Source organism: Myotis myotis, unplaced genomic scaffold (assembly GCF_014108235.1).
Source record: "Myotis myotis isolate mMyoMyo1 unplaced genomic scaffold, mMyoMyo1.p scaffold_m19_p_24, whole genome shotgun sequence".
NCBI lineage: Eukaryota > Metazoa > Chordata > Mammalia > Chiroptera > Vespertilionidae > Myotis > Myotis myotis.
This window is the reverse complement of record NW_023416329.1, coordinates 5,155,844-5,173,697: the sequence shown is the minus strand read 5'-3', so window position 1 is coordinate 5,173,697 and position 17,854 is coordinate 5,155,844. Positions and strand designations below refer to the sequence as shown.

At 41.6% G+C, this 17,854-nt stretch overlaps 1 protein-coding gene and 1 pseudogene across 5 annotated transcripts in view; both read left to right on the top strand.

The window, feature by feature from the left end:
* PARG (poly(ADP-ribose) glycohydrolase) overlaps window positions 1-17,854 on the top strand; it is a 186,767-nt gene that overhangs the window by 108,954 nt on the left and 59,959 nt on the right. For all 5 annotated transcript variants that reach the window (XR_004975221.1, XM_036356035.1, XM_036356033.1 and 2 more), the window contains 2 exons: window positions 7,290-7,369; window positions 15,928-15,988. Coding sequence is in view for 4 of the 5 variants with exons in the window: in XM_036356035.1 (XP_036211928.1) it covers window positions 7,290-7,369; window positions 15,928-15,988 (141 nt within the window). In the remaining variant the exon portion in view is untranslated. The remainder of the gene's footprint in view (window positions 1-7,289; window positions 7,370-15,927; window positions 15,989-17,854) is intronic.
* Window positions 9,574-11,573, top strand: LOC118679307 (annotated as a pseudogene).

Genomic DNA, 17,854 nt, shown 5'->3' with positions numbered 1-17,854 from the left:
AGCAGGACCGCAACATTGTTTCAATTATAGAACAAACGCAGATCCCTGCTTTCAGCCAGCCGGGATCTCAGAGCTGGAGTTGAAACAGTGTTTCGATTATAGAACCCAAACAAACCAGATACCTGCTTTCAGCAGCCGAGGCCTCAGAGCTAAAGCTGGCCCAGAATTTAAGAAAAAGAAAAGAAAAAAAGGAGCGGTTGGGAGCTTCAGTCACCCGCCAGCCTGAAAAGAGCCCTCAGCCCCTCACCCAGACTGGCCAGGCACCCCAGTGGGGACCCCCACCCTGAAGGGTGTGTGACCAGCTGCAAACAGCCATCATCTCCTCATCCAGGCTGGCCAGGCACCCAAGCGGGACCCCCACCCTGATCCAGGACACCGTTTAGGGCAAACAAGCCGGCCCCCACCCGAGCACCAGGCCTCTATTCTATATAGTAAAAGGGTAATATGCCTCCCGGCACCGGGATCAGCAGAGCCGCGAGGACTCCCGGCACCGGGATCAGCGTGACAGGGGGCAGCGCCCAAACCCCTTGATCGCCCTGAGGCTCTGTGTGTGACGGGGCGGGGCCACAACCTCCCTATCCACCCTGCTCTGTTCGTGACAGGGGAAGGCGCCCCAACCCCCTGATCAGCCCTGCTCTGTGCCTGATGGGGGGAGCTCCCCAACCCCCTGATCGCCCTGCGCCTCTGTGTGTGACAGGGTGCGGCACCCCAACCCCCCCATTGCCCCCACAGGCCCTGCTCTGTGTGTGATGGGGTAGAGCCATAACCTCCCCATCGGCCCTGCCCTGATTGTGACAGTGGTGGCGCCCCAAACCCCTCATCGGCCCTGCTCTGTGTGTGACAGGTTACGGAGACCCAACCCCCCTGATGGGCCCTGCTCTGTGAGTGACAGGGGGCAGCGCCCCAACCCCCTGATTGGCCCTGCTCTGTGCATGACGGGGTGGTGCCGCAACCTCCCCATTGACCCTGCCTTGAGTGTGACAGGGGGCGCACCCCAACTTCCCAATCAGCCCTGCTCTGAGCCTGACCAGGGGCTGCACCTAGGGATTGGGCCTGCCCTCTGCCACCCGGGAGCAGGCCTAAGCCAGCAGGTCGTTATCTCCCGAGGGGTCCCAGACTGCGAGAGGGCACAGGCCAGGCTGAGGGACCCCCCCCCCCCCCATCGAGTGCACAAATTTTTGTGCACCGGGCCTCTAGTATATATATAAATTCCCTAATTTCACCCCCCCCCCCACACTCTGACCCTGTCACTTTCTCTCTGAGATGCTTCATCCCACAGATTTTTTGAGCCTTTCTTAAACAGCTAGTGTGGGTAGTTTATGCCTTCCTAATTACCGCCCCATAGACACAGTATCATTACCTTCTTTTTACCCTAATTTTTCTGTTTTAGCATGTAAAAGAAACACAAGGGCCCTCTCAGGGTTGAGCACCTGCCACATTGACAGCCTTCTTCTCTCAACAGTAAAATGAACCACCGGTTTGTTTTTCAGCTAAACTTCTGAACAGGAATGTTGGGCCTTCTTGGAAACAGCATCTTTATCTTTTTCATTGTGCATGGTCATTTATTCTAAAGATTGAGCTGGTAGGTTCTGAGTGTCAGCATGTTAGGCTTTGATGAGAAAAGAAGCTGAGCCACTTTTCTTTTCTTTTTTAATCCTCACACGAGGAAATTTTTTCATTGATTTCCAGAGAGAGAGTGGAAGGGAGGAGAGAGAGAGAGAGAGATGGAAAGGAGGAAAGAGAAGAGAGAGAGAGAAACATTGACAGGAGAGAGAGATACATCGATTCGTTGCCTCCTGCATGCGCTCCTACTCGGGCTGAGGAACCTGCAACCGAGGTACATGCCCTTGACCGGGAATGGAACCCACGACCCTTTAGTCCAAGGGCCCAGGCTTCAACCACTGAGCCAAATCGGCCAGGGCTGAGCCACTTTTCTTAATGAAGGGAATATGGACTAGAACAATGTGAGCATTTATGTAAATGATTGTGTGTTTTTGCTGGCTATTATAGAATGCCTTACCTCTAGCACAGGTCCCTTGGCTTACTTAACATTATCTGAAAATTTTTCTGCATGAGATGATCTCTTTATTATAGCTAATATTAAGTACTTTCCATTTACCAATTACTGTGCTATTTTTAGTTTAATCTTTGTGTTAACTCTTATAAGTTAGGTATTTTTCTCATTTTTTCAGATGAGGAGATGAAGGCATAGAGCTAGCTGGTATAATTGGGATTCAAACTCAGGAGTACATAGGCAGCCTCTAAAAGCTGTATCCCTTAATCCAACGGTTCTCAACCTGTGGGTCACGACCCCTTTGGGGGTCGAACGACCCTTTCACAGGGGTCGCCTAAGACCATCGGAAAACACATATATAATTACATATTGTTTTTGTGATTAATCACTATGCTTTAATTATGTTCAAATTGTAACAATGAAATTGGGGGTCACCACAACATGAGGAACTGTATTAAAGGGTCGCGGCATTAGGAAGTTTGAGAACCACTACCTTTTTTTTTTTTTTTTAAATATATTTTATTAATTTTCCACAGAGAGGAAGGGAGAGGGATAGAGAGTTAGAAACATCGATCAGCTGCCTCCTGCACATCTCCCACTGGGGATGTGCCCGCAACCTAGGTACATGCCCTTGACCGGAATCGAACCTAGGACCCTTCAGTCCGCAGGCCGACGCTCTATCCACTGAGCCAAACCGGTTTTGGCTGAGAACCACTACCTTAATCACTCTACTATATAGCCTCCTTTCAATGAACTGTATTAATACTTCTTACCTCAGAGCTAATAAGAAATTAGAACTACCCTTAGAAATAATTATTGATCTGTAAAATGAACCAAAGCCATCTGTCAATCCAAAGTGACCATGAGAAATTGAAACTTACAGTATCCCAGTAGCATTTTTACCAAATTAGAATTTAAGCAGGTCTGCTGATGATTTGAAACAGGCTTACTCTTGTCTTCCTGGCTGACAGATGTTCTTTTGGTCACCAGAACACTGAAAATTAACTATGGCAGATTAAGCCCGTGGTAGTCTATATAGTCGTTTTAGGGACTCTTCAGCAGCCAGGATGTCTGCACTTGCCTCTCACTGGGGTGGCAGGGGTTTTTATAAGCCTAAACTAGCAATCAAGAACCTGGATTATACATGATCATTGATGCAGTCTATTGACAGCAGCTCACTTTGATTCTATCGATGCACTTTTCTAGGTGGGGAAGCTTTATCCTAATAGGTTCAGTTTGAGTAAATGACTTGTCAGCAGAACTGGGACTTGAATATTGTCTTCTGTTCAAACTCAGTGCTCTTTCATTATGTCTTGCTTCCTCTCAAGAACAAAATGCTCTGAGTGTGCTCCTGAAACAGAACACAACCCAAAGTTCCCCTTTTTTATGTGGCTATGAAAGATCAAGTACCTAATTTGATGAGCCATTTGGTAAGCTGATTATGGAACATGTTGTTGTGTTTTCATTTTTGCATAGTTGCTATTTATGATTATAGTTTCTGGCAGTTGGAATCTATGCGTGTGTGAGCACTCATGCATATTTAGTCTCAAAAGAGGTATGACTGACTAGCTAGTTGATTGAATAAGAAAAATGGTTAAGAGTTTGTGGTGGGAGGCTGACGTCAATAAATGGAATAAGTCTTCCTTTTTAAATTATTGTTATGTTCTTCCAGCCCTGCTTAGTTATGTTAAATATCCGTGACCTTTTCTCCTGCTTGCCTTTCAGGGCCTAAACATTCATATAAAGGCTCCCAATGTGATTAACATCGATGCTTCTAAGATTGCTTAGAAACTGATGGTCAGAGATTAATTGTGTGCTGCAGCAGTGGTCAGCCCAGGAGGCTTTTACATCTGCCTCTTCTGGATTGAAAATGCTGCTGGGGCCATATGGCAGAAAGGACTTTCTGGCTGGGTTTCAGATTATCATTTGCTTCCATTTTATAGTGGAGGTTATAGTGCTTTGGGTTTGATTTACCGTGTACTAATGGAATTAATCCTTAACTTGAAATCACGTGTGTGCGTGTGTGTGTGCGTGTGTGTGTGTGTGTGTGTGTGTGTGTGTGTGTGTAATCCAATTCCAGTAATGTTATCAATATGTCATTCAGGGAAAGATTTTATGAAACTACTAGAGGCCCGATGCACAAAATTTGTGCAAGGGCCTCGGCCCTCGCAGCCCCGGCTACCTCGGCCCTCCTGGCCCTGGCTGCCTTGTGGCCCCACAGCCTTGCTGCCCTGCCCACTGGTCATTCCGGAAGGTCGTTCCACCATTTGGTCTAATTAGCATATTAGCTCTTTATTATTACAGATGTTTCTATGTATGGAAAGAAAAATACCAGTTAATAAGTATCAACTCTGATTGACTTACTCCCTTGAAAATAGAAAGTATTTTTAGAACAAAGGTGAGGTTGCCTGACAAACTTTTCCTGTTTGCTTTCTTTAATAATCTGTAATTATTCAGTTAAATGCCAAAATGTCTTCCCTATATGCAGAGGGATTATTATGGCATGATTTATGTTCATGTTTACATGCATGCCTGCTGACTCAAAATATGCCTTCAAATATACGTACCCAGGACCTGGAAATCTAAATTAAAAGAAAAAATTGGTGTTAGGAAGTAAAAAAAGAAAAATTGGATGGTGCTTGATTAGTATGAGAAATCTAATTGTCTCCAGTCTCTTGTCTCTCTTGAAGGCTCTGTGTTTGTCTCTCTGAGTGTCTTTGCATGTGAGTTTGTTTCTCAGACTCTCCCTTGGTCTCCAGCCCCATTCTGTCTATCCCTTTCTTCCCTCTTAGTCTTCCCTGCTGTACTAGTGTCTTTCTGTCGCTCTCCTTTTTCTGGCTCCATCCTCAGTTCCTTTGTCTTCCTTCTTTCTCCCTAGAACTGTTCCTCAGATAATACATCGCTCTTCTGGTAACTTTCACTAATGCTGTTTGCCTGTGTTTTTATGGTATTTTTCACTTGCTTCCATACCAGGGTAATTCATTTTATCTGGGTGGCTATACATAGTACTATAAAAATTCGCAGCAGTGAAGTCTGAGAATTGGCATAAGTTTTAAACCTGCTTCATCATCCCTGACTTTCTTTCCACCTCCCCCTTTCCTCTGTGCCTCCAACCCCCACACACGTCCTTGCTTCACAAGGAAGATGGCAAAGCATATTTGGTTACATAGTGATTTGAAATCAGGCTGTGAAACTCACACACAATGATTAATCAGAATACATTGAGGTTCTGCTTGATTTGTACCTCTGAGGTTTGGACCTGCAAAATCAACAGTGGTGCTCATTTGTAGTTGGTGGTAATAGCCACATCATCTTTCAGGGAAGTCATATCCTTAGGTTAATAAATCTGCAGTCCCAAGAGGCTCCTAAGGTTAATAATTTGTCATCATGGTTATGAAATATGTGACATTTTATGTGATTTTACATATAGCTGATCTCATGTAGAAATTAGGGATATTTTTATGTTTTGGGAAATTATTTCTTAAGTTCAGCAGCCATTTTCTTCTCGTAGTGCAACAGTTCTGTGGAAGTGGAACTTTTTCCTCCTTAACTGAATTGTGTAGTCCTCAATTCATCTCTGAGAAAGGGTGGTGGCTGCCTTTATATTAATACTGCTTCCCTCTACTAAGGAGTAAACCTAGAAAAGGATTTTGCAATGGGTTCCAAGGTATTCATTTAGTAAATCATATTTATTTCATACAGGATGTTTAATTAAACTGCCAAGTGGCTTCTTCTTTATTCTGACCATCATTTTGATTTAAACAAACTCTATTCTGGTTGACACTGCAGAAGAAACTAAGCTGAAAACTGCACTGTCAGATATCCTTTCTTGGGGGGCAGGCAGCTGGATTTTTAAGAATATTTGTAATAAACATTTTAGAAAAATAAGTTAGGCGACTAAAAATTATTACATAGGCACAATTCTTTTAAAAAATCGGTTAGATTTTAGATTTGGTTAAAATGCTTTCTATTATTAGTATTCTTTTTAGGAGATAAGTATTCAGATAAATTGTTTTCTCAGAAATTGACTCTGAATACAGAATTTCAGATCACTGAAAACAGGTCATTTGAAATCTGTATTTCCTTCCCTTTTTCTAATTCATTTTATTTACTCAATAGGATTTTCTCATGAAATTAACTTTTTCCTTTCTGCATAGTTATATAAACATGCTTTTCTGGTGAAAAATTTTATCCATTTTGACGCTTGTTAAAGTGAACTTTTACTTGAAGTATTTCTGGTTTTAAAGCCAGGATATATGACCAGAGGCAGATAAATAATACCTCCTTATTTATAGTCACAGAATTTCTCTAATTTTTCAGTGCTTTTGGAAAAGTAGATCTTGTGCCTAAAAGCATGCTTTTGTGATTGAAATCTTTTAGTGAACTACTTACTCAGGTCAAATGCTTCTAAAGCCCTTCTTTTCTTTCCCTCGGGATAAATTGCATAATGTGTTACCAATAACAATGCCACATCATTTCAAAGAAAACTAAAGTAGTACAAGTCTAGGTTTCTGGAAACCAGATGGCGGATGGATAGCGCTATTTAACAGGTTACCACGCAAAGAGTGTATTTGTTTAATTTCCAAGGATTGGTCATTCCTCTACTCTAACATCTTGTTATACTGCATGTCATTGTCCTTATTGTTCTTGCCTCCCCAACACAAACAATCATGTGCAGTCTTTTTCAGATACTGTCTTTGTTCAATCATTTCACTGCCTAGTAATATTGTGAATTATATATATTTGCCATTGGGAAAAAACCAAGCATTAATTCACTGGCTTAATTGTCTTTGGGGGACCAGGTGGTGCCTTCTCCCTGGAGGAAGATAGACTGGAGAGACGAGTTATTAGAGTACCATCTGACTTGAACAACTTTTTTTTTTTTTTTAATATATTTTATTGTTTTTTTACAGAGAGGGATAGAGAGTTAGAAACATTGATGAGAGAGAAACATCGATCAGCTGCCTCCTGCACACTCCATACTGGGGATGTGCCCGCAACCAAGGTACATGCCCTTGACCGGAATTGAACCTGAGACCTTTCAGTCTGCAGGCTGACGCTCTATCCACTGAGCCAAACCAGTTAGGGCTGACTTGAACAACTTTTAAGAAGCCTGGTTCTACTTGCTTTCAGTCCTTTCGGATGCCATTTGAATCCAAACAGTTTTCAGTTCTCTATTATTACAGAATTGCTTTCTGAAAGAATTAGTTATTTTATTACTGAGTAGTAATATAGATTTAGTTCTTTGTGAATCTTTGTTTTTGGTCTCTTTCAGGTTGTTTGAAGGACGTTCCTCAAGAAAACCAGAGAAGCTTAAAACGCTCTTCTGCTACTTCAGAAGAGTCACAGAGAAAAGTAAATTCCTTTCATTCTTAACTATAATTTTTATCACTGATGGGGGACAGTTCAGATCAAGAACATTTTGTGTTCAAAGTACACCTTCCTGCCCAAACCAAATAATTCATTATAATCTAGATTTTATATACATGTGTATATACATAAATGTGTGCCATGAATGTGTGTGGGTCTTATATATTCTAAAATTAGAGCAGCGTAACATACCATAATGTGTTTTCATGAATAAAAACAAATTAATATTTTCAAAAGGAAGTATGTTGACCAGGAAATGCATTTTTTTTTTAATATCTTTTATTGATTTTTTACAGAGAGGAAGGGAGAGGGATAGAGAGTTAGAAACATCGATCAGCTGCCTCCTGCACACCTCCTACTGGGGATGTGCCGCAACCAAGGTACATGCCCCCTTGACCGGAATCGAACCTGGGACCTTTCAGTCCGCAGGCCGACGCTCTATCCACTGAGCCAAACCGGTTAGGGCAGGAAATGCATTTTTTGGTGTTCTTTATTTAAAGAAGCATTGACTTTTATAGTTAGTTTATTTGTAGAAGTCAAGCAATTCATTGTCTTCCTACAGGTCCCTCTCTTTTGTGTCCCCTTTAAACCCTTTGCAGAGTTCTTATAAAGCAGTGTTTCACTTAGTGTTCACATGTCTGCCTTCCTCTGTTGAACCTCAACCATCTTGTTTCCCCAGAGGCTAATTGCAGCCCCTACGGCAGTGGTGGGAAATATCTAACCAGTGCTCTTAGTAACCACTGACTGTAGATTGCTATTGCCACTTCTGTCCTAGGAGCTGCGTAGCTACAGACACTTTGTTAACATCTCTAAGCCTCAATTTCTTCATCTTAATAGAATGATCATAATTATCTCATAGGCTAGTTGTAAATATTAAATGAAGTTACATGCTTAATAAATATTAACTTTTACCAGTGGGTGGCTTTTCTTACAAGTTGGTTTTAAAGCAAACCAAAACTTCTCAAAAGCTTGCTTTTGCTAACTCTGGTCAAGTGAAATGAGTAATGAATTCTTTTTAGTTCTGGTCATACAGGTTGTGGGATTATCTTGAAACATATCATTGAATCATTTTAAGGTCATTTTTTTCCTTTTGTCAGTATCTCTCATTATAGTATATTTAATTGGCACCTCCCCCCCCCCCCCAGTGTATTGCTATTGGACATTGTCCCCCCCCCCTTTTTTTTTTATAAGGAATCAATTATTAGGATTTGGGAATTTAAGGGAAAATTTTTATATGCTTCTTTGACGGGTTTATTTATTTCTTAGCTTATCAATTTTTAGTTTTGTGCTTGGTACAGAATAAAATATTAAGGAAAATGAAGGCTCATTCACGCTATGATACATGACACCAAATTAAAATTTGTAATAACTTGTTAGAAAAAAGTACTTTTTTGTTATTCTAAATCTAAATAGAATGAGTTTCATTATTATACTTAGGTAATTCAGTGTTTACTTTTCTGTCCTTGGAGTCGAATCATGTATATCTTCTCTAGGCTTCTCTATGTCTCCTGTAGAAAAGCTAACTTGCCTTTCTACATTTTAGGATTTTAAATAATTTGAGGAAAAAAGCTAAAGTTTTATTTAAATATATTTTTATTGATTTCAGAGAGGAAGGAAGAGGGAGAAAGAGAGAGAGAGAGCGAGAGAGCGAGAGAGAGAGAGAGAGAGAGAGAGATGTGTCAATGATGAGAGAGAAGCATTAATCGGCTGCCTCTGGCACGCCCCCTACAGTGAATTGAGCCCACAACCAAGGCATATGCCCTGACCAGGAATCAAACCATGACCTCCTGGTTCATAGGTCGATTCTCAACCACTGAGCCACATTGGCCAGGCTAAAGTTTTGTGTGTTTTTCTTTTTTTCAACTAGAAATTTATAAACCATCCTAAGTGTTAGAAATTAATCACACTGAAAAAATAAGTTGTAATTAGACATTTTATGTTCTGGCTTTTTTACTATATGTGGTAATGTAGTTCTTTGTAGAAATATAGAGAAACATGCTATAGGTTTTCAGGATGTAAAGCTACAGGCTTAAGGAGGAAATACTAAGTGGAATAAAAGAGGTTTGCAGTTTAATAATTACCTTATATAGAAGTTCTAGAGTCTACTGAATAGAAACTATAGGAATGTATTTAGGTCTCCTCCTCTTGGTCCCTTGGTGGGGTGATGGTGACTGTGCACCAATGTCAGCATGGGCTACACTCACCGACAACTACCAGCTCTTCAAGGAGCTTGGCAAAGGTGCTTTCCTGTGGTCCACAGGTGTGTGAAGAAAACCTCCATGCAGCAGTATGCAGCAAAAATCAATACCAAGAAGTTGGTCTGTCCGGGATCACCAGAAACTAGACCGTGAGGCCTGGATATATTGACTTTTGAGACATCCATTGTGCATTCCCATCACAGTATTTCAGAAAAAGGGTTTCACTACCTTGTGTTTGACCTTGTTACTGGTGGAGAGTTGTTTGTAGACATCATATCCAAAGAATCCTACGATGAAGCTGATGCCAGCCACTATTTACATCAGATTTTAGAGAGCGTTAACTACATCCACCAGCGTGACATTGTCCACTGGGACCAGAAGCCCGAGAAACTGCTGCTGGTGTGTAAAAGCAAAGATGCTTCGGGCAGCTGGCTGATTTTGGCCTAGCCATCCAACTACAGGGAGAACAGCAGGCTTACTTTGGTTTTGCTGGCACCTCAGCTTACATGTCTCCTGAAGCCTTTTTTGTTGTTGTTAATCTTCACCTGAGGATATTTTTTTCCATTGATTTTTAGAGAGAGTGGAAGGGAAGGGAAGAGACAGAGAGAGAGAAACATCTGTGTGAGAGAAACACATCGATTGATTGCCTCTCACATGTGCCCTGACCAGGACTGGGGATCGAGCCTGCAACTGAGGTATGTGCCCTGGACCGGAATTGAACCCATGACCCTTCAGTCTGTGGGCCGACATTCTATGCACTGAGCAAACAAGCTAGGGCTGTCCCCTGAAGTTTTAAGGAAAGATCCCTATAGAAAACCAGTGGATTTCAGAGTCTGTGGAGTCATCTTGTATATTCTGCTGGTGGGATATCCTCTCTTTCAGGATGAGGACCAACAGAAGCTATATCAGCAGATCAAGGCTGGAGCTTATGATTTCCTATCCAGAGTGGGGCAGTGACCCCTGAAGCCAAGAACTGATCAACCAGATGCTAACCACAACCCTGCAAAACATATCTCAGCTGACCAGGCTCTTAAGCATCCATGGTTCTGCTAACGGTCCACGGTGGTATCCATGATACATCATCAGGAGACTGCGGAGTGCTTGCGTAAGTTCAGTGCCCTAGGAAACTGAAGGGTGGCATCCTCATGACCATTACTTGTCTTCAGGAACTTTTCAGCTGCCTAAAGCCTATTGAGCAAGAGGTCGGGTGGCGGTGACAAGGCGCCATAAACCACTATGGTGGGTAACATTACAGATGGGATCAAGGACTCCACAGAGAACTGCAACACCACCACTGAAGATAAGGATCTCAATATGAGAAAACAGGAGATCATTCAAATCACAGAACAACTGATTGAGGCCATCAACAATGGAGATTTTGAGGCCTGCACAAAGATTTGTAATCCAGGACTCACTTCTTTTGAGCCTGAAGGCCTTGGTAACCTTGTGGAGGGAATGAATTCCGTAAGTTTTGCTTTGAGAATCTTCTGTCCAAGAACAGCAAGTGCATTCATGCCATCATCTTGAACCCACATGCCCATGTGATGGGAGAGGACACAGCTTGAATAGCCTACATCCACCTCAATACATCGATGGGCAGGGTCTACCTCCCACCAGCCAGTCAGAGGAGACCCAGGTCTGGCACCGCTAGGATGGCAAGGGCTCATTGTCCACTGTCACTGCTCAGGGGCCCCTGCCCCACCGCTGCAGTGAGCTCAGCCACAGGGTCATTAGGAGATCCCAGCTGGAGGTCGAACCTTTGCAGCCAGTGTCTCTGGAGGATCCCGCGCGACAGCAGCAGTCCTGTTCATTTGAGGTTTAAAACAATTAAATTACAAACCCACCCACTTGCCCTTCGTGTCTGTCTCTGCTGTACTGAGGTGTTTTTACATTTATGGAGAAAAGATTGTTTTTAAAAAGATGGAAAAAGAAATGTATTTAAAGTACCATATATTTCTTTTTTTTTTTAATTAAATCTTTATTGTTCAGATTATTACATTTGTTCCTCTTCCCCCCCCCCCCCATAACTCCCCTCCTCCCAGTTCCCGCCCCACCCTCCGCCTTCACTCCCCACCCAGTGTCCTCATCCATAGGTGCACGATTTTTGTCCAGTCTCTTCCCGTATCTCCCACACCCCTTTCCCCCACCCAAGAATAGTCAGTCCATTCCCTTTCTATGTCCCTGATTCTATTATAATCACCAGTTCATTCTGTTCATCACATGATTTATTCACTTGATTCTTAGATTCACTTGTTGATAGATGCGTATTTGTTGTTCATAATTTGTATCTTTACCTTTTTCTTCCTCTTCCTCTTCTTAAAGGATACCTTTCAGCATTTCATATAATCCTGGTTTGGTGGTGATGAACCCCTTTAGCTTTTCCTTATCTGTGAAGCTCTTTATCTGACCTTTAGTTCTGAATGATAGCTTTGCTGGATAAAGTAATCTTGGTTGTAGGTTATTGGTATTCATCACTTTGAATATTTCTTGCCACTCCCTTCTGGCCTGCAAAGTTTCTGTTGAGAAATCAGCTGACAGTCATATGGGTATTCCCTTGTAGGTAACTGAGTTTCTTTCTCTTGCTGTTTTTAAGATTCTCTCTTTATCTTTTGCTCTTGGCATTTTAATTATGATGTGTCTTGGTGTGGTCCTCTTTGGATTCCTTTTGTTTGGGGTCCTCCGCGCTTCTTGGACCTGTAAGTCCATTTCTTTCACCAGGTGGGGGAAGTTTTCTGTCATTATTTCTTCAAATAGGTTTTCAATATCTTGCTCTCTCTCATCTTCTGGCACCCCTATAATTCTGATGTTGGTACGCTTGAAGCTGTCCCAGAGGCTCCTTACACCATCCTCGCATTTTTGGATTCTTTTTTCATTTTGCTTTTCCGGTTGGGTGTTTTTTGCTTCCTCGCATTTCAAATCATTGACTTGATTCTTGCGGTCCTCTGGTCTGCTGTCGGGAGTCTGTATAATATTCGTTATTTCAGTCCGTGTATGCTTAATTTCTAGTTGGTTCCCCAATATAACATCGAGGGTCTCATTAGTTTTCTTGTAGATCTCATTAAGTTTATCGGCGGCTTCTAAACAGTTCTTGAGAGACCTTAAAAGTGTGGTTCTGAACTCTATATCTTCCATTGACAATTTTGTCCTGTTTCTTTGTCTCCGCATTTTGTTATGCTTCCTTGGTGCACCCCCTAGTGGTCTTTGTGCGCAGTCTTATAGTTAAACCTTGATTGTTGTAGCTAATACCAGGGAGGGTTTGACCTCCAGGCCAAGTGGCTATGAGAATCAGCTGTGTCAGCAGTGAGAGAACTTCTGTCCTCTAGGGAGGTGCTAATCTAGCCTTTGCCTGAGGCTATCCGGCAAATGCCTCTGTGCAGGGCTTGGGTGGGGCGGGTCACACAGGGTCAACAGGGTGGGCCGGAGAGAGCAGTTATGGCGGCTCTCAGTCCTGTCCCCAGGGGCTCTGCCTCTCTGAGTCCCAGCACCCGCTGCAAAGCTCGGAGAGAAAGCTGCACTCGCTCTGACCGAAGCCAGACAGTCCCGCTTCTCCCGTTTGAGTCTGGGTCCCTAAAGACTCGCCCGTATCTGGAGCTCAGAGTCTGCGACTCCCTCCCGATTGAAAACGCCAACCGCGCCCTCCGCCGCCAGCCCGCTCCGCGCACTCCGCACTTCAGAATTTGACTTCAGCACTGCGCCTCCTCTGAGTGTCCGTATGTATTTCTCTTTCCTCCTAGTTGTAGGACTTCCACTCGGCCAGCGTTCCTGTGGTTCTGGGTGATGTCCGTTCCGTCTTTTAGTTTCACTTTTGAAGTAGTTGTTCAAGGCAGCAAACTCCGGCGTTAACCTATGCCGCCATCTTGGTTCTCCTAAAGTACCATATATTTCATCAAATCTAGGATATTGTAGATGGTAGGAAGTGCCATTATGTTATGTACCACTAAGACGGAAAAAACACTCAGGATGGGGAATCGTTGGAGACCTCTCTGATAAAGCTGACACACCAAAAGTCTACACCCTTAGTCTAAGGATACATGAGGAGTTAACCTGGCTGTGCAGAAAAGGGACAGTAAGCAAACCACTGCCAATGTTGGCACTGGGTAGAGAGGGGAAAAAATATCCTCTGAGAATGTGAATCAAGTTTGGGGTCCAAAGTCATATTACCAGTGTGATCCACAAAAGCCTGCAACAGAGGGCTTACTTCAGACTGATCTGAGGTTGGTGGTGCCCTTAGATGATGGCAGAAGCAGATGCACATCTTCTCTGGAAAGGTTTGACTTTAATCCAGACCAAATGCGATGGATAGATACCGTGGACTATGAAAGATGTATTTCATTTTCAGAAATTTAATACATGAAAAAATGTGCTTTTAGAATTGATAAAATACAATTCCATCAGGACCAGCTTTTGAGTGTTGCCAAACATCAATATTTGTAATGAGGATCTTGAGACTGAAAGATTTTAAAGGGCTTTCTGAATTAAATTATTTTCAATATAGTTTTAAATAAAGTATCTTATAGGTGGAGTATTTAAAAATTAATGATTCATATGCAGTGTATATTTTGAATTATTAAGGAAAACATTTAATCAACCAAAATAACTTATTCTGGCATGAACGGTGCCTTTTTATGGAAGAAAGGCAATAGGCATGCTCTCAAGGTGTTTTTGTTATTAATTGAGGCCTGGTGCACGAAATTTGTGTATGGGGGAGGAGGGTCCCTCAGCCCAACCTGCACTCTCTTACAATCTGGGACCCCTTGGGGGATGTCCGACTGCCAGTTTAGGCCCGATCCCACTGGCAGTTGGACATCCCTCTCGCCATCTGGGACCGCTGGCTCCTAACTGCTGGCCTGCCTGATTGACCCTAACCACTCTGTTTGCTTGCCTGATCGCCCCTAACCACTTGCCTGCCAGCCTGACCACCCCCTAACTGCTCCCCTGCCAGCCTGATTGCCCCCTAACTGCTCCCCTGCTAGCCTGATGGCCCCCTAACTGCTCCCCTGCTGGCCTGATCACCCCTAACCGCCTCTGCCTTGGCCCCCGCCACTGTGGCTTTGTCTGGAAGAGATCAAGTCTAATTAGCATATTACCCTTTTATTAGTATAGATATCTTAAGAACCATGTTTATATGCCTTTTCTTTTGCTTTGCCAGTAGTGTTCATTTATGAATTTCTTTTGATCTTTCCTAGTGTATATGAAGGACATTTAATGTTCTTACTTCTCTTACTGACTGATGTTTGTGACTGATAATACTAACATTAGTTTTCTATTAATAGAATTACTTCTCTGGTATTTGAATTGTTTGACCTCTTGTGAGTTTTAAATATGCTATCCATTTGTCTTAAAGATAGACATCTAAATATTTTATAACTCATGTTAACAAAATTCTGTTTTTTAATATAAATACTCCATATGATTTTTGAGTTATTAATGCTTGTGACTGAAAGTACAGAAATGTAGAATCATTCAAAGGAATGAAACGATTGCTAAGCTTTCATTGGAACTCTACCACCATTATCCCTAATAGTTCCTGACATTTCTCTTTGCTTAAGAGCTTAACAAAACAAACAACAACAAAAGGAGAAAACAAAAATGGCCTGGCTTTTTTAGTTTATTCTTTGATCGAATCAAACAAATTACTTTTGGCCAGCTGATTTATTTGTTGCTTTTGCTACTAGTTAAAAAATAAACCTAACAAAAAAGGATCATATCCTTTAAAATTTACTGTGTTTTGATCTTATATGTATTGCTACTTGAAAACTATGTCATCTTTCTTCTCTAATCATTTAGAATACAGTAATTCCTCCTTCCGCCTAAGGCACCTTATAAAAAGAGCAATTGCATATCATCTAAGCCCTGGATTTGGCTATGTCACCTCCAAAGGCATGCCAACAATTTTCTTTTTTTAATCCTAAACATTTTTTTTCATTATAAAACATAAATATGTATACATTCACCAACTTTTAGATGTAGGGTTAAAGTTCTTCTTTGAGAAAGAGTCCATCTACAGATTAAAATCCACTTTTGTCTTTATTATGTAAGCTACACCTATTTGCATCTTTTCCCCCAAATTATTTCTTAAAAGTGTTTGCAGTTTAGAAAATGACATTAAAAAAGTACCAGCACTCACATCCTCCTGTTGTGCTGCTGTTTGTGTATTTTTTTGTTTTAGTGAGGACATGCTATTTCATAGAAAGAGTTCCTACTGTAAGGATAATATTATTTTAAATCAATCTTCTTTTGTATTCCAAAACTAGTTTTATAGCCATTGTTAGACCCATTCTTTTACTGAATATATGTATAATCTTTTCAAAATCGAAACTTGTTTTTCTTTCATTGCTTTTGTAGAACCTACTGGGTTGGTGACATTTACCAGACAGAGTCTTGAAGATTTTCCAGAGTGGGAAAGGTAATGACAAAAACAATGCTGCAATCTTGGAATTAGAAGAACTGTTTTTACCATGAGAGGATTTTATTTTACAGCCCCTGGAAAGATGTTTTCCAAACTCTTAATTGCTGTTTTGCTAGGCAGTTTCTTCTCATAAGAACCTAACAAAATCCATTGTTAGACCCTTAGATAGCTCTCATTGTTAGAAAGGTTATGTCTTGTGAATCAAAGTCTGCAACCCTTTGACTTCTTCTACTGTTTTCCCTTAGTTTTGTCTTCTGAAACAAAGTCCTGTTTAGAGGTAGAGTTTTGTGCATGAAGGCACTGATATTAAATGGAACACCAATATTTATTGTTCCTTCATAAGCTCCTTTTTTGGTTAGTATTTATATTTTATGGCTTTTCTTCCTGGAGAACAAGATTGAGAAATTTTTTGTTTGTTTGTTTGCTAATCCTCACCTGAGGATTTTTTCCCATTGATTTCTAGAGAAAGTGGAAGGGAGGGGCAGAGTCAGAGAGAGAGAAACATCGATGTGAGAGAGACTCATTGACTGGTTGCCTCCTGCACGCGCCATGACCAGGACCCTGAGATCGAGCCTGCAACCGAGGTACATGCCCTTGACCAGAATCGAACCTAGGACCCTTCAGTCTGTGGGCCAACACTCTATCCACTGAGCCAAACCGGCCAGGGTGGGAAAAATTTTTTTATTAAACTAAAATATAAATAGTAGTTACCTAGAATTTGCCCGATAAGAATTTTGAGGTTTGTCTGTCCATGTGTACTATTGGCAAATTTTGTGGAAGTTGCTAATTTATTGTTTTGTTCTTATTATTTATCTGTAAATACTGAGGAGAATAATAACCAATCTGAGTTCATCAGATTTGTACTTTTTTTAGTGTCCTGGAATAGTTAACACATTTCCTAGTCTAGAGCAAATCTCCAAAGCACTTAAAGTAGAATGGATCGACTTTTTCAATGCATGTGAGGACATGACTAGGCATACTAAATGCATATTTTGAGTGTGCATTCTGGTTAACCATTGCTTCTCATTTTCACATTCTAATAAAATTTTTTTTAATCCTCACCCGAGGAAATGTCTTTGTTAAGATTGCAGCAAATGATTTTTGAGAGGGAGGGAGAGAGAGAGAGAGAGAGAGAGAGAGAGAGAGAGAGAGAGAGAGAGAGAGAGAATCTCTTGCCTCCCATACGAGCTCAGACAGGGATCAAACCCACAGTCTGGGTATGTGCCCTGATTGGGAATCAAATCTGCAACCCTTTGGTGCACGGGACTATGCTCCAACCAGCTGAGCCACGCTAGCAAGTCTAATAATTTTTATTGTAGTTTTTAATTGTTTTGTTTGGAATAAGTGATGAAAGAGACTCACTCTTAAGGGAGTTAACTTAAGAAGGCACATCTGCTTAGGTGGCTCTCCCATGGTGTCTTCATTCATCAAACATGTTTATTTGCAAGGTGAAAGAAAAATAAGCTTACTTTAGGAAGCTGACGGCATGGCTGAGATGATTATTGATAGGGAGAAATGGATTAAAGACCAAACATCTGAAGAAAAACAAAAGCAAAGTTGAGCCAAAAAGGAAGAGAACATGAACAGCATTTTGGAGTCATGGCATATTAGAGATTAAAGTTATCCCAGGAAATCATTGGGTCCAGGGGCCTACTAAAAATATTGTCAACTCTATACTACCTATGACAGGTGGAGACTAGACAGCTTCAGTGGTGGGAAGTACACAACTTCACCTCACTCAGCTGCTTGTGTTATTATCTAATACTGTCATTCACTAAAAAAGTCTGTCTTTCCAATAATCCCTCTCTTCCCATTCCTGGTTCTTCTAGAGCTACAATAAGTAAATTTAATTTTCTTTAACGT